A 16,150-nucleotide genomic window follows, 5' to 3' on the forward strand; every position below is an offset into this window, starting at 1 on the left:
CCTCTACCGTGCTAGAAAACTACTTACGCCTGCCAGTATCCTATACCTCTATAAGGCAACCATTCGCCCATGTATGGAGTACTGTTGTCACATCTGGGCTGGTGCATCTGCTGCTTGTCTCTCGCTCCTGGACAGGGTTAAAAAAAGAGTCGCAAACCTGATAGGTCCTGAACTGTCATCTGGGCTTCAACCTCTGTCCCATCGACGAGATGTTGCATCCCTCTGCCTGTTCTACAAATACTTTAATGGTGAATGCTCTGACGAACTGCAAACACTTGTACCTCCCCGACGTAACTACCCCCGACAAACCCGACAAGCTACTATGTCTCATCCCTTTACAGTGGAGATCCCTAGGTGCAAGAAAGCCTTTTACTCCAATAGTTTCTTCCCCAGAACTGCGGGTCTTTGGAACTCCCTTCCGGGATTCTGCTTTCCCAACTGCAATGATATGCAGAAGTTCAAGTGTAATGTTAACAAACATCTTTCTACTCTTCTCCCTTCATAATGATCCCGCTAATTAATTCCCTAATAGTAGCCCCCTGCTTCAAAGTGGCACTGTGCCTTGTTTGGGGTGAAAATTGAATAAAAAAAAAAATTAAAAAAACAAAAATATAAACATACATACATATAAACATACATACATATATACATACATATAAACATACATACATATATACATACATACATATATATACATACATATAAACATACATACATATATATACATACATATAAACATACATACATAAATACATATATACATATAAACATACATACATATAAACATACAAACATATATACATACATACATATATACATACATACATATATACATACATACATATAAACATACAAACATATATACATACATACATATATACATAAATACATATATACATACATACATATAAACATGCATACATAAATACATACATACATAAATACATACATACATATATACATACATACATATATACATACATATATACATAAATACATATATACATACATACATATATACATACATACATACATACATACATATAAACATACATACATATATATACATACATATAAACATACATACATATATACATACATACATATAAACATACATACATATAAACATACATACATATATATACATACATATAAACATGCATACATATATACATACATATATGCATACATATAAACATACATACATACATACATACATACATACATCTCCCCTCTTTTAGGTCCTGGATATGAACTCAAACTATATCCGATGGTGAGACCCCAACTTGCGGGCTTTGGGGAGTGTGGAGCCACTCTTTAATTGCCATTGCTCCCAGGTCCACTCTGATCCGGAGTGATAGTACTTGTTAGGGTCCCAACTATGGGTTCAATAGAAACTGACTTGTCAAAAAAAAAAAAACACACAAATAGATTAACTTTCTCTTCAAAACCACTGGATTCGGCATTTAAATCATCTAAAAACGGGTTGATATGCCGTATAACAAAACCAACCAACACACCCCTCCTCTGTGTTAAGAACTAACCCTAACCCTAACCCCTCCTTTCTGTTAAGAACTTGTATACATCTCCAGTCAGTATGAAGTCCAAGAGTACCAGAACTGTATAAATGCCTTCTGCCGCTCCTCATCATCTCTATCATTGTGTATTACGTGAACTATCGTTATATCCGTTATATGTATTATTCCGATATGAACCCCTGTCATCTTCAATCTACAGAACATCAAATGACTTTTGTTGCCCTTAGTTATATTTTGCCAATAAATATTAATTGATTACAAATGGCAACACATCAAAGACCGTAAATGACAAAATCCTCTCTGATTCTCTCTCCTCTGATCTCGAGCACGTGGTACAGTGGGGGGAAGAGGTGGCTGGTTACTCTTAATGCATCTAAAACCAAGCTCCTATCTTTACATCATCAACGTTCTGATCCCCATCTGGCATCAATTGAAATGAATGGCTCTCGTCTTGGGGAGGCTCCATGTTTTGACAAGCTTCTGGGTTTGACCTTTACTCCTGATCTGAAATGGAACACGTACATCAAGTCTGTTTACAAGGTCGCTCGGAAAATGGTGGAATCCTTCTACCGTTCCAGAATATATCTCATTGCTGATGGAATTCTCTATCTATATAAAAGCCACGTACGTCCAAGGATGGAGTACTGCTGCCACATCTGGGCAGGAGCTGCTAAAAACAGCCTAACCTGCCTTGACAGAGTACAAAATAGACTCCGTGGCTTAGTGGGGGGGGGTGCCCTTTTCTCTTCCCTGCAACTTGGATAGCTTCAAGTCGAACATAAACAAACTCCTGACAAACCGCCTCCTTAAGTAAGACACTCTATCAAAACCCTCAATACTAATGATTACTACAATACTATCTCATTTATTACTGTACACACAATAACCCTTATCCCTGAGTGGCCTCCGGGCCTTGATAAGTGGTGACCACCATGTAAAAAAAAAAAAAATGAGAAAAAAAAAAAAATGAATAGAAAAATTCTGTTACTGACCTTTCCTGAACTCTTGACCCCGTTTCGCAGGCAGAAATAAATAATAATCCAGGTTAGGAGAAGAAAAATGACATTCCTGAGGCTGACTGAACCCAAGTCACCAATTCCACTTGATCCGTTCAACTGAAGGACAACGTTACTAGGAAGAGAACACATGTTTGTATATTAGGTACCGCTCATTGAACATTTTTGGGTGTTAAATAGCAGGTTAAACAATTGTCTAATTAACTAGCAAGCCACCTGGCATTACCCGGTGGTAAAATATGCTTAAATGATAGAGATGATGTTTGTTAGCGAATTTGAAATATTATGATCTGGGAAGTATGCGAAAATTTGCTTAAATACGATATTTTAATTAATGCAGATTTCATATTTATTGTTATACTAACCTGGGTGCCCGGCGTTGCCAGGCGTTGCTTGGGAATTTGTAAGTGTAAAAAAAAAAAAAAAAGTGATAGTAGGCAGGCAGGCTCGAACCCGTGGCATGAAGGCAGAAAAGAAAGTGAAAGAACACCTAAGGTCTTACTGTTACTCCATGACACGATCGACGAAAGCAAATCAGACACAATTTGCAGGGAAACAGTCCCATATTAATGTGTTCCAAAAAATGAGATCTTGATAATAAAACGAGTTCTTGCTGTGAATGTCTTATAAGGAGAACCCAAAGATTGTGGACTCTCTAACAAAGTTAGTGCCATATTACCTTTGTTCAGATAGCAGATTTAGTGGAAGGTGACAGTGACCTAGAGGTTAACAACACAGATTGACAACCTGGGTGTTATAAGTTTAAATCCAGTTCATTCCACAAAAAAAATCAGGAGGGCATTCTGGCAGTCTCCAAATAAATAGTAATTGTCTCGGTATAAAGGGCTTCCCCTACATTGACCAAAGACCAATTACAGAACAGATAATACCCGGTCGGAAGGCCAGGCACTTGCGTTTGAATAGTTTCACTTTATTTATATAAAAAAGCTGACACGACGGCATGGTGTGAATTTTGTTTTAACTCGATCAAAAAAATGATAGAGATGATGTCTGTTTGAGATATTATGATCTGCGAAGCATGCAAAAATTTTTCGTGGAATGTAACCGACGTGAGAACCCCGATGGACATACACAAACAGTCGCACCCATTTTGCCTTTTATATATAAGACTAGCAGGGGTGCCCGGTATTGCCCGTGTGTTTGTCGGTGTAAAAGAAAAAAGAAGTTTTGTTAGGTAGGTAGGCTTAAACACGAAGCCTTGACACAAAGGTGGAAAAGAAAGGGGGTGGGGGAGGAAACTGGCATCTTACTCACTCGGCCACGAAGGAAGAGGAATGAAAAGTGTTTTAATTTAATGATTAAAAACTTACGTGACAGGTGCGTGCATTTAATGAGGTCAAACATCAAACAACTTAAATTTAATGCTGCAAGCCAGTTTGTGCGTATTTGTTTGTTTGCCCTGCCAAGATGTTGGGGAAAACAGCTCCCCTAAAAAGGGGAGTGTCCAAATGAAAAGCAATTGTTTGATATGACGGGTTTTTCCCCCTGCATTGATCAAACCTCATTGCTTTCTGGACGCCTCGGTATGAAAGGCCAAGAACGGCTTTGTTTTCACAGTTTCGCTTTTTTATACAGAAAAGCAAAACAAACATGCAGCGAGTGGAAAAAATGGCGAAAATAGAGTGTAAAAGTCGCCCAAATTAAAGATAGATGCGATCTCGTTTTGTAAATTGTAGAAATTATAATCTAGGTAGCATATAAAAGGTTCTAAGAAACAGTAACAGCCCCCCCTCCCCAAAAAAACCTTTGTTGGACACACACACACACACACTAACACACATTCTGCTTTTTATATATATAGATTAGCGGTAGGGGGGGGTTCGACCCGCTTTGCTCATAGAATACGCTTAAATATGATATTTTAATTTGTCCAGATTCCGTATACATTATTAAACGCTCTGATCCCCAGATGGCATCAATTGGATGGATGGCTCTCGTCTGAGACAAGCTTGACAAGCTTCTGGGTTTGACCTTTACTCCTGATCTGAAATGGAACACGTACACCAAGTCCGTTGCGAAGGTCGCTGGAAAGATGGTGGAATCCTTTTACCGCTCCAGAAGATATCTCACTGCTGATGCAATTCTCTATCTATATAAAAGCCAAGTACGTCCAAGGATGGAGTACTGCTGCCACATCTGGGCAGGAGCTGCTAAAAACAACCTATCTTCCTTGACAGGGTACAAAATAGACTTTGTGGCTTAGTGGGGGATGCCCTTTTCTCTTCCCTGCAACCTCTCTCCCACAGAAGAGACGTTGCGAGCCTGTCTTTGTTTTATCATTATTTCCATGGCAGGTGCTCGTCTGAACTCCAATCTCTGGTCCCCCCGTCGCCAATCTTTCACGAAAAACACCCGTCTAGCTGAATCCACTGTGAAAAATTTCCCCCACTCTATATCTGTGCCTAAATCAAAACGTAGATTCCATGAACAAAGCTTCTTTCTTAGAACTGCATGCCTGTGGAACCCTGTTCCGTCTGCCTGCTTCCCACTGACTACAATTTGGATGTCTTGAAGTCCAACGTTAACAAATTCCTAATGAACCGCCTCCTTAAGTAAGCACTTCAGCAAATCACTAACATAATAAACTTGCAATAACCCTTATCCCTGAGTGGCTTCCGGGCCTTGATAAGAGGTGACCACTGCGTAAAAAAAAAATATATGGTGCCGTGATTTCGATTGTAGCTGATGGCACCTTAATACTTCTTTTTTACTTTTGAAATCACAATTCTATAAATATATATATATATATATGAAATCTGGACTAACTGAAATATTATATTTAAGTGTATTTTACGCCTGGGTAAAGCCCCCCTCCCAGCACTAATCTATATAATTATAAAACTTAAATGACCTTGTAACGAGTGATGTAACCCACTTTCTGGTATACGACATCCGGTTGTGCATGCGCGCATAAACATTAACCCATAACAACGTAAACAAATAAACACAATTTGCTTCTTTTGCAGATTTTAACCTGCGCACTGAAATATTAACGTTATTATTTCGAAATTATTATGTAACATGGGAAGAGTTGGGGTGTTTTGCAACTATTCTTACAGACGGAATTTGATCACAAATTTTCAGCGTCCCAATTGTTTTTTTTTTTATGTTTAAATTATCTAAATAATTGTTAATACTTTCTGCATTTTTTTCACATCGTTCATTTCCGTATTACGTTTAAGTTATTTTAACGCAATTTTCTTACAAATAAATCAACTTTGACCCATTGACAATGTATTGTTTTACTGTTTACGTTTTCAGCATCCCAACTGTTTTTGTTTTTGGCGTTTAAATTATCCAAATAAAAAATTGTTAATACTTTCTGCATTTTTTTCACATCGTTCATTTCCGTATTACGTTTAAGTTATTTTAACGCAATTTTCTTACAAATAAATCAACTTTGACCTTTGACAACCATAAGAGCATTTTACAACGTAAATTGTTTCTTTTTTGCATTTAAATTAAACAATATATCAAAATTTGAATAGCGCAAATTTACCTATAAGTTTGGAAGTTTGGCAAACCATTTATAATCCAATGGCTCTAAGTTTTTTTCTTCAAAAATAAACAATTATAAACAGAACGACTCATGGAAATCTAACTATATTCTTTTTTCATTTTAATATACTTTCATAGAAATGTTTTGGTTATGTCACAACAAACTATTTTCTTTACGTCACAAGTGTCACGCTCATACATTAATTCCATAGCTAATATAACATACTGACACAACGGGTCACACGTAGTCTAATAGATTAATAAATATGAAAACTGTATGGCTAAAAAAAAGTGTGATTTTTTTGTGGGTATGTGCGTGTACATTTTTTTGTGGGTATATGTGTGTTCATTTTTTTGTGGGTATGTGTGAGTGCATTTTTTTGTGGGTATGTATGTGAGTATTTTTTTGCGGATATGTATGTGTGTATTTGTTTGTGGATATATATGTGTGCATTTTTTTGTGGGTGTGTATGTGTGTATTTGTTTGTGGGTATGTGTGTGTGCATTGCTTTTGTGGGGGGGCGAAAGAAGAGGGTTCATTTCATAAAGAAAGAGTCTTTTAAATTTGGTATATAAATATGTACAAAAAAGGCTCGTGGGTGGAGGTGGGGGGAAGCTAATAAAATCCCCGTGAGGGTAGAAAAATAAACAAAACATAATGCTCAGGGGGGAGGGCTTAGTATGGTCCCTCCCTATCTTAATCAAAATGGTAGATCGCCCACTGTTTTCCGGGTGACCAGAAACAAGCAGGAAGATCTCTAGTTGGTAGTGAGGTATTTTCTATAGGACTTTGGGAGAAAAAATATTGTGTAGAGGAAGAAAGGGTGGAAGACGATCTCCGAGTGGGGGAAGACCGGAGGGGGAAAATAAGAGAGTGGGGCCTAGGTTGGGCAAACTAGAGGCCAAGAACAATACCTAAACCAGGTACGTATTCTCCAAGTATGATACATCAAATTAAAAAAATAAAATTGAATGGTTTACTTACGTCCAATATTCTTGCGAAGCAGTAGTAAAATTCTTAATTCCGCAGAAAGTGAGATTGTTCGCTGCTACCGTGAGGTTTGCGCCATTTAGTAAATCAGGACAAAATTTTCTGTGGAGATCTAAGAACAATAAGAAAGATAATATCTAGAACTTCTGAGGACCAAAACGTTTCCGATGGTAGAAATCAATCATTATTGATTTGTAAGAGAGGTTTGATATTGATCTCTCTAGGAAACCAAAATTAGTCCTTGCGCGAAAGCGCAGGACACAAAATGTTTTAAATAATAATAATAGAATAACAATAATAACAAAGTCTTTCGCTAGCGAGGACTACTATTAAGCGTAACCAGTTATACACTCCTTTTGAAATTTTCATCTCTATTTTTCTCGTTATCAACTGAATATTTTTAATGAAACCTATATGAAATATGTTCCTTATTGAATTGTAAAGATTTTCTATTCTGAAAGAAGTTTAAAAAAATTTAATCTAAAAAAGTTATTTTAAAGTTTTTGTTAAAAAAATTAAGATTTTCTTATTATTCAGACATGTATGACAAAGAGGGAGTTGCAAAAAAAAGAGGTGTGGTATGAGGAGAATTACGAACTGAAACAGAGAGAATATTCAGACCTGTAATAATACAAAGAGGGGGTTGCAAAAATGAGTTGTGGTGTGAGGAGAAATACAATCTGAAATAGAGAGGCGGAGAGTTTTTATAAATACATACAAAAGCACATTTATCTTTTTTTAAATCCAAATTAATAAATTAAATAAAATATAATCTTAAAAAGATACGATACAAGTTAGAAAAATATTTCATCCAAGGCTTGAAAATTGTTAAACAAAATGTTTTTACTATAGGCTTTAAAAATAAAGGTACAAGATTCAATTTGAAATTTATTTATCTTCAAACTGCACTTTTATACATTTTACAAAGTGAGGTATTAAATTTTTATACCTTACTTTGTAAAATGTATAAAAGTGCAGTTTGAAGATAAATAAATTTCAAATTGAATCTTGTACCTTTATTTTTAAAGCCTATAGTAAAAACATTTTGTTTAACAATTTTCATGCCTTGGATGAAATATTTTTCTAACTTGTATATATATATTATTTCTATTAGTGTACTTTTACATATTATATCATATCTATGTATCGGTATATCTATCTATCTATCTATCTAGCTATCTACCTATGTATGTATGAAAGGTCATGTCATATGCTACTGGTACCATGTAACCCAGTACTACCTGCCTCATAGTTGGGTTACCGGCGACTAAACTAGTTCCCCCACCAGACTTGTTTGGTGAAGGGTGGCTAGTCTCCCTGAAGGATTAAAAACAAGACCTTCCAAAGGGCGAATGAACCCTTTTTCAGGGTCAATGGCCAACTAGCACCGTGTGTGTTTTTGTGTATGTATGTGTGTGCTGGGGTGGAGAGGACTTCTGTAAGCCGTGGTGAAGGCAACCTTTCTAGGAGAAGCAAATCTCTGATTTAAAAAACCATAAAGCGGGAGACCTGTACCTGCATTAAGCTGGTCTGCAGTTTAACTTGTTGCTGGCTATCTTGCTCTTGGTTGTTGCTGGATCTCAACACTTTGAACCGAGAGAGAGAGAGAGAGAGAGAGAGAGAGAGAGAGAGAGAGAGAGAGAGAGAGAGAGAGACAGCTGTCGTACAAAGCTAAGACTCTGTAACATCATCTGTGTATAGATACTCCCTCAAGCATTTGTCTATTAAAATGGTCCTGTGGCGATGGAAGTCATTTTTGGACTCATGGACTTTAAGTGTCTGAGGGAGTGGCGCTTGTCTGATAAGACGTTGCAATCATTATGTATGTATGTATGTATGTATGTATGTATGTTTGTCTACCTTGGGAGTACCTTATCAAATGATGGCACTATTGATGCAGAAATAAGACAGAAAATCAGCAAGGCATCAGATGCTTTTGGAAGGTTACAGGATAGTCTTGTCTGACGGTGATCTAACTCTGACAACTCAAATTTCAGTATATAAAGCATGTGTAGTACCATTCCTATTGTACGTATCTGAAACTTGTACTTTGTACCGGTCACATATAGAATTGCTCGAGAGGTTCCATCAGCACATTCTTGGTTTAAAGTGGTATATTCTTGGTTTAAAGTGGTATAGCTTAAAAGTGGTATAGTTTAAAGTGGTATATTTAAAGTGGTATAGTTTAAAGTGGTATAGTTTAAAGTGGTATATTCTTGGTTTAAAGTGGTATAGCTTTGTCCCTGATACATATGTCTTAAATAAGGCCAAAACAACCAGTATTGCTACCATTGTTATTAAGAACCAGATGAGTTGGGCGGGTCATCTTCTCCGGCTTGAAGTCTATCGACTCCCGAAACAGTTGTTCTATGGTGAGCCCAAAAAACGTTTTTGTGATAGCATCAAGGGGAGTCTAGTGAGTTTTCATATTCCTGTTGACAGTTGGGAGTCCCTAGCATATGATCGCAAGCAATGGAGGACACTGATATACAGGGGCGCAGAACACTTTGAAGCAGTCAAAATAGACCGAGCAAAGCTTAAGAGAGCATGTAGGAAATGCCAAACCTTGCCGCCCAACCATGGAGATCTCCGGATCTGTAAGGTATGTGATCGGCCTCTGTTGTCTAAGGCAGGTTTTGTTAATCACATGAAAGCCCACGATGATACAGGTTCCGCTGCTGCTAGTTTCACACAAACCAGTGACGGTTTTTAGTATCATGTGTGCTTGAGGGTGTGCAAATCACTGGCAGGGCTAAAAAGTAATCTTCGGGCATATGGACTTTTAGTGACTGAGGAGTGGCTCTCGTCTGACAAGACGTTGCAATCATCGTGTATCTATCTATCTGTTTCTACTATTATACAGGGTGACCCACTTAAAAATAACCCATCATCACTAATCTTTCTTTTACTGACCAACTGACACCACAAGACAAAATGCAATTCTTTTTCCAACAAAATTGTGCTACTTGCCACACGTCCCACAGATCGTTTATGACATGTTTATAAGCAAAAGTTCTCCAGACCTGTCATCACGTGATTTTTTTAAAACTCCTTATCCTATAGGATTTCGATGTCTATCATCTCTTCAAAGGAGAAAATATTAGCAAATAATTATAATGGTTTACACCTTATTTGCTAAAGTCAGTGAGACATGGAAAATCACAATTAAAAAGTGTTTAAGTATTTAAATGTCATAGAATAAGGGAAGTTAATGAAAAGGATATAAAAATTCACATCCAAATTGCATGGTAAAATCCGAAGTGAATGTCATTGATAGCAGTGTTGTAAAATGATCCCAACTGTATTTTGAGTAATCCACATCACAATGGAATGGTCCGAAGTAGGCATTTTCTTTGTTTATATAATGGGTTCGGTAAAAAATTTTGATTTAAAAATTATATATATATATATATATATATATATATATATATATATATATATATATATATACATGCATGAACACACATACAAACAGATATATTACGGGTTGTGTTAGTGTCTGTATTTTTCATCAAAATTTAGTTCTGACTTAATCGCAATAACAAGTTAACAAAAAAAAACTTTTAATCAAAAACGAAAATATCTGACTTATTTTAAACTAAAAAACAAAAAGTTTATGCAAATAATTCTCACACTCTAGACCAACTAAAGGAGAACATTACCAACGCTATCAGGAGAATCACCAGAGAAGATCTACAGGCAGTATTTGTAAATGTTGTTAAACGTGTCCAGAAATGCATAGATGTCAACGGGGAACACTTCCAGCATCTTTTATAACATTACAAATAATTTAAACAATAAAAGAACGTTCCTCCTCTCTGCTACATTTACTGGGCTATTTGTAAGTGTGTCATCCTATAACAGGAGGAATTCGATATGAAATCTATCAAAGAACACTCCCATGCATATAAAATACATTTGTGTTCATTTTTTTTAATCGGCTCAGCCGTTTTGGATTGCTTAGGGAACGAAGTCGCAGATACACATAAGTGTCTTTAATATATGTGTGAATGCCGAAGCCTATCAGAACAATAAGCAAAGGGTTATAGCCTGACTTTCGCCAGACTTGTCATCTTTTTTTTTTTTTTACACGGTGGTCACCACTTATCAAGGCCCGGAAGCCACTCAGGGATAAGGGTTATTGCAAGTACAGTACGTTAGTGTGGAGATTTGATGAAGTGTTTACTTAAGGGGGCGATTCATTAGGAATTTGTTAACGTTGGACTTGAACACATCCAAGTTGTAGTCAGGTGGGAAGCAGGCAGACGGAACAGAGTTCCACAGGCGTGCAGTTCTAAGAAAGAAGCTTTGTTCATGGAATCCAAGTTTTGATTTAGGCACAGATAAAGAGTGGGGGAAATTTTTCACAGTGGATTCGGCTAGACGGGTGTTTTTCATGAAAGATTGGTGAGGGGGGGACCAGAGATTGGAGCTCAGACGATCACCTGCCATGGAAATAACGATAAAACAAGGATAGGCTCGCAACGTCTCTTCTGTGGGAGAGAGGTTGCAGGGTAGAGAAAAGGGCATCCCCCACTAAGCCACAAAGTCTATTTTGTACTCTGTCAAGGCAGGATAGGCTGTTTTTAGCAGCTCCTGCCCAGATATGGCAGCAGTATTCCATCCATGTGATTTTTTATCCTTGGGGACATTAAAACAAAAGTTTATGCAAATAGTCCTCACAATCTAGACCAACTAAAGGAGAACATTGCCAACGCTATCAGGAGAATCACCAGAGAAGATCTACAGGTAGTCTCTGCAAATGTTGTTAAACGTGACCAGAAATGCATGGATGTTAACGGGCATTTTTTATAACATTAATCTCTATATAAATAAAATGAACTTATTTTTTCCCGTCTGATTTTGACCTTAATAGGATTAAAAATCAAGATATTTCATGCAAATATAATATGCACAAACGGCAGAACAATATCTGAGGTGTGTTATAGGCTTATTATTTCTCAAATTCCTCGATAATCTTAGATTTCTATACTTTTTCTGCTGAGAAGTCACGGCCAAAATCGGTTAAGATCAATGGAAGTGGTAAAATATTTTCTCTCTAATAAATTCCTCCTCCCCCTGCCACCACTTAACACCGTTTGGGGATCGTTCACAAGGAACAGTTGAGAAGAGAACACCGATTTGGCTTCGTAGTTCTTTCATGTGAAGTTATTTAAAATCACTAAACTAAGCTGCAGTGCTCTGTGGCGTAGTGGTTAGCATGCTGGACAATTCACATTATATTTTCACGTTCGCGCCGACCTACCGTAGTCGTTTTTTTTTTTTTTTTTTTTTTTCCTAAACAACTGGAATGGACTTTTCTTGGTGGCCGAACTGTTAACGTTGCAGATGTTTTTTTGTTTTTTTTCACACTTTATTTTCCTACTTTTACTCATGACTCCGGGTTTGATCCTTCCTACTTACCTACCATAACTTTTTTTGACCCCCTCCCCGTCCCGGAAACAAACACTCGGGCAACGCCGGGTACCCCCGCTAGTTTAAACAATAAAAGAATGTTCCTCATCTCTACTACATTTTTCTAGGCTACTGTATTACTAATATAAGTATAAGCAGTAGTAGTAATTGCATTACTACTACTACTACTACTACTACTACTACTACTACTACTAGATAATACTAATACATTTTCTGAGCTATTTCCAAGTGGGCCATCCTGTATTATATGAAAGGACTTTGTCTGTGTGTATGTCTGTGTGTATGTCTGTGTGTGTGTGTCTTCGTTCCCTTTGGGCTTGAAAACGGTGGGCCGACTTTTATGAAATTTCACATGAAGGTACTTCGATTTTTTTTTTTTTTACACAGTGGTCACCACTTATCAAGGCCCGGAAGCCACTCAAGGATAAGGGTTATTGCAAGTGCGTACATTACGTTAGTGTGGAGATTTGATGAAGTGTTTACTTAAGGGGGCGGTTCATTAGGAATTTGCCAACGTTGGACTTGAACAAATCCAAGCTGCAGTCAGGTGGGAAGCAGGCAGACGGAACAGAGCTCCACAGGCGCGCAGTTCTAAGAAAGAAGCTTTGTTCATAGAATCCACGTTTTGATTTAGGCACAGACAAAGAGCAGGGAAAATCTTTCAAAGTGGATTCGGTGCCTCTCGTGAAAGATTGGCGAGGGGGGGACCAGAGACCGGAGCCCAGACGAGCACCCGCCATGGAAACAATGACAAAACAAGAATAGGCTTGCAACGTCTCCTCTGTGGGAGAGAGGCCGCAGGGTAGAGAAAAGGGCATCCCCCACCAAGCCACGAAGTCCATTTTGCACCCCTCAGCAGCTCCCGCCCAGATATGGCAGCAGCACTCCATCCTTGGACGCACCTGGCCTCTACATAGACAGAGAACTGCATCAGTAGTGAGACATCTTCTGGAGCGGCAGAAGGATCCTACCATCTCTCCAGCGACCCCGGCAACAGACCCGATGTACATGTTCCATTTTAGATCAGGAGTAAAGGTCAAAAAAAGATGGGTTTTGCATTGGAATGTCTCCGATAAGTAGCGATAATCGAAATAATCCGATGAAAGAAAAAACAGGCGATTTTGACCAAAGTGAACACCTTATACAGTCTAACATCACAATTGAATTACCGCACAAGTAGAAAGACTCGACATATAAAATCAACAGTAGTTTTTTATCTACTGTTGATTGTTTGAAATTAATGTTTTTTGTTTAAAGCAGAATTGACTTCTTCATTTCAAGTTTAAATTCAAGCTATTTTCACCGCACAATCAGTAAGCCCAGGCATATAAAATCAACAGTAGGTATGATATGACAAGGGCACGTTCAAAATGAATGTTTCTGTTTGGAGCACAAGTGAACCATGATACTTGACTTTTGCATTTTAAACTTTAATGCAAGCCATTATATATATAAAAATAATTTTATAATAAAAACAATATTGTGATCTAAGTCACTGAAAGCCATTTTTTTTGTTTTGGTTTTTAGTTTTAACGTTCGTTTTTCTGTTTTCTTTTTTGTATTTTCGATTTTTACATTTAACATCGTTCGTTTGCCTTACGTTAGTTTTTTTTGTGCTTTTTTTTTCGATGTTTTGATTACCCCCCCCCCACGGGCACCCCCGCTTAAGTTTTTATGTTTTCTTTTTTACTTTGCTTATTCTTAGGTTTTCATTAACAACCACACACACTCAGGTAACGCCGGTTACCCCCCGCTAGTCTATCTATATATATAAAAGTGAAAATGTATGTATGTATGTATGTACGCTTTTCCTCGATGTCCACAAAAGGCTTCTTTCAGAGAAGCGCTTGCTCGGTTTACAACTTCTTAAAACTTTTTATATCATCTATAAATTGTAATATCTCACACTTAACCACGGATCTCGCCTGTCTATTTAATTTTATTGACTTTCAAACGTTAATTATTCCACATTTCCTGCATCGGCACGCGTTACATTCGGTTTTTGGTATTAAAAAAAGCGAAACTCGACTCTAATAACAGGCCGAAAGCCAGTAACAGCGCAGAACCCCTCCGGGGCCCGGGCGTCAAGATCAAAGTGGAGTATCTGTTCCGACAAATGCTGCAAGTTATGACTAGCAAAGACCATATGTGGGAGTAACCCCACATATCTGACCTTGGTCACTGGAGGGGCAACCCTTCATACCAACAGTTACTATCCAGCTCCCATTTCCCACCTCTCGGGAGCTGGTCCCTCCTTTCCCTCCCCCCTCCCCCTATCTCCACATTAAAAAACAGCCTTGTGCCTAATTTGCTCAGTGAGGAAGCAAATAAATCCAACAGGCCGAAAGCCAGTTGTCTCACGAGAGCGAAGTCACGTTTGTTCAATGTCGACTTCGTCATATCAGACTGTAGCTTTCATTTCGCTCCTCCTAATAAACAGGGAGTGTGTTTTTAAAAACAAACAAACCGATTTATTCAAAACTGTCCCGCACAAAATCGTAACTGCTGAATACCTATTGCCGTCACGTCAATCAAAAACGCGCACCGGCATTTTTTTTAACACTTTATTATTTTCCAACTGCGCGTCGTCAACGCTTCGTTTTTTTTTCACATTTTCGGGGTTTTTTCACATACCACAAAAAACACCCGGGCAACGCCAGGTACCCCTCGCTAGTCTATATATATAAAAGCGAAAATGTATGTGTGTATGTATGTACGCTTTTCCTCGATGTCCACAAAAGGCTTCTTTCAAAGAAACGCTTGCTTGGTTTACAACTTCTTAAAACTTTTTATATCATCTATAAATTGTAATATCTCACACTTAACCACGGAGCTCACCTGTTTATTTAATTTTATTGACTTTCAAACGTTAATTATTCCACATTTCCCGCATCGGCACGCATTACATTCGGTTTTTGGTATTAAAAAAAGCGAAACTCGACTCTAATAACAGGCCGTCAGGCCGCTTGCCCGCGCGCCCTCCGGGGCCCGGGTGACATGATCAAAGTGTAGTATCTGTTCCGGCAGATGCTGCAAGCTATGACTAGCAAAGACCAGATGTGGGGGCAACCCCACATGCTTGACCCTTAACCAGCTCCCATTTCCCTCCTCTCGGGAGCTGGTCCCCATTTTCCCTTCCCCTTCCCTTGACTCCTCACATTAAAAATTGGCCTTGTGCCTAATTTGCTCGGTGGGGGAGCAAATAAATACAACAGGCCCAGAGCCACACAGGCGGAAAGCCACTTGCCCGCGCGCCCTCCGGGGCCCGGGTGACATGATCAAAGTGTAGTATCTGTTCCGACAGATACTGCAAGCTATGACTAGCTAGGACTAGCTATGACTAGCAAAGACCAGATGTGGGGGCAACCCTACATGCTTGACCTTTAACCAGCTCCCATTTCCCTCCTCTCGGGAGCTGGTCCCCATTCTCCCTTCCCCTTCCCTTGACTCCTCACATTAAAAATTGGCCTTGTGCCTAATTTGCTCGGTGGGGGAGCAAATAAATACAACAGGCCGTCAGGCCGCTTGCCCGCGCGCCCTCCGGGGCCCGGGTGACATGATCAAAGTGTAGTATCTGTTCCGGCAGATGCTGCAAGCTATGACTAGCTATGACTAGCAAAGACCAGATGTGGGGGCAACCCCACATGCTT

At 38.5% G+C, this 16,150-nt stretch overlaps 1 protein-coding gene across 1 annotated transcript in view; it reads right to left on the bottom strand.

The window, feature by feature from the left end:
• Positions 1-16,150, bottom strand: part of LOC145270438 (sodium- and chloride-dependent glycine transporter 2-like) — a 171,562-nt gene that overhangs the window by 39,682 nt on the left and 115,730 nt on the right. Inside the window, exons 5-6 of the mRNA XM_080126080.1 lie at positions 7,059-7,176; positions 2,531-2,669 (exon numbers count right to left, since the gene is read on the bottom strand). Of these exons, the coding sequence (XP_079982206.1) occupies positions 2,531-2,669; positions 7,059-7,176 (257 nt within the window). The remainder of the gene's footprint in view (positions 1-2,530; positions 2,670-7,058; positions 7,177-16,150) is intronic.

This window comes from Euprymna scolopes, chromosome 46 (genome assembly GCF_053919585.1).
Source record: "Euprymna scolopes isolate OS-2025 chromosome 46, ASM5391958v1, whole genome shotgun sequence".
NCBI classification, from domain to species: Eukaryota; Metazoa; Mollusca; class Cephalopoda; order Sepiida; family Sepiolidae; genus Euprymna; species Euprymna scolopes.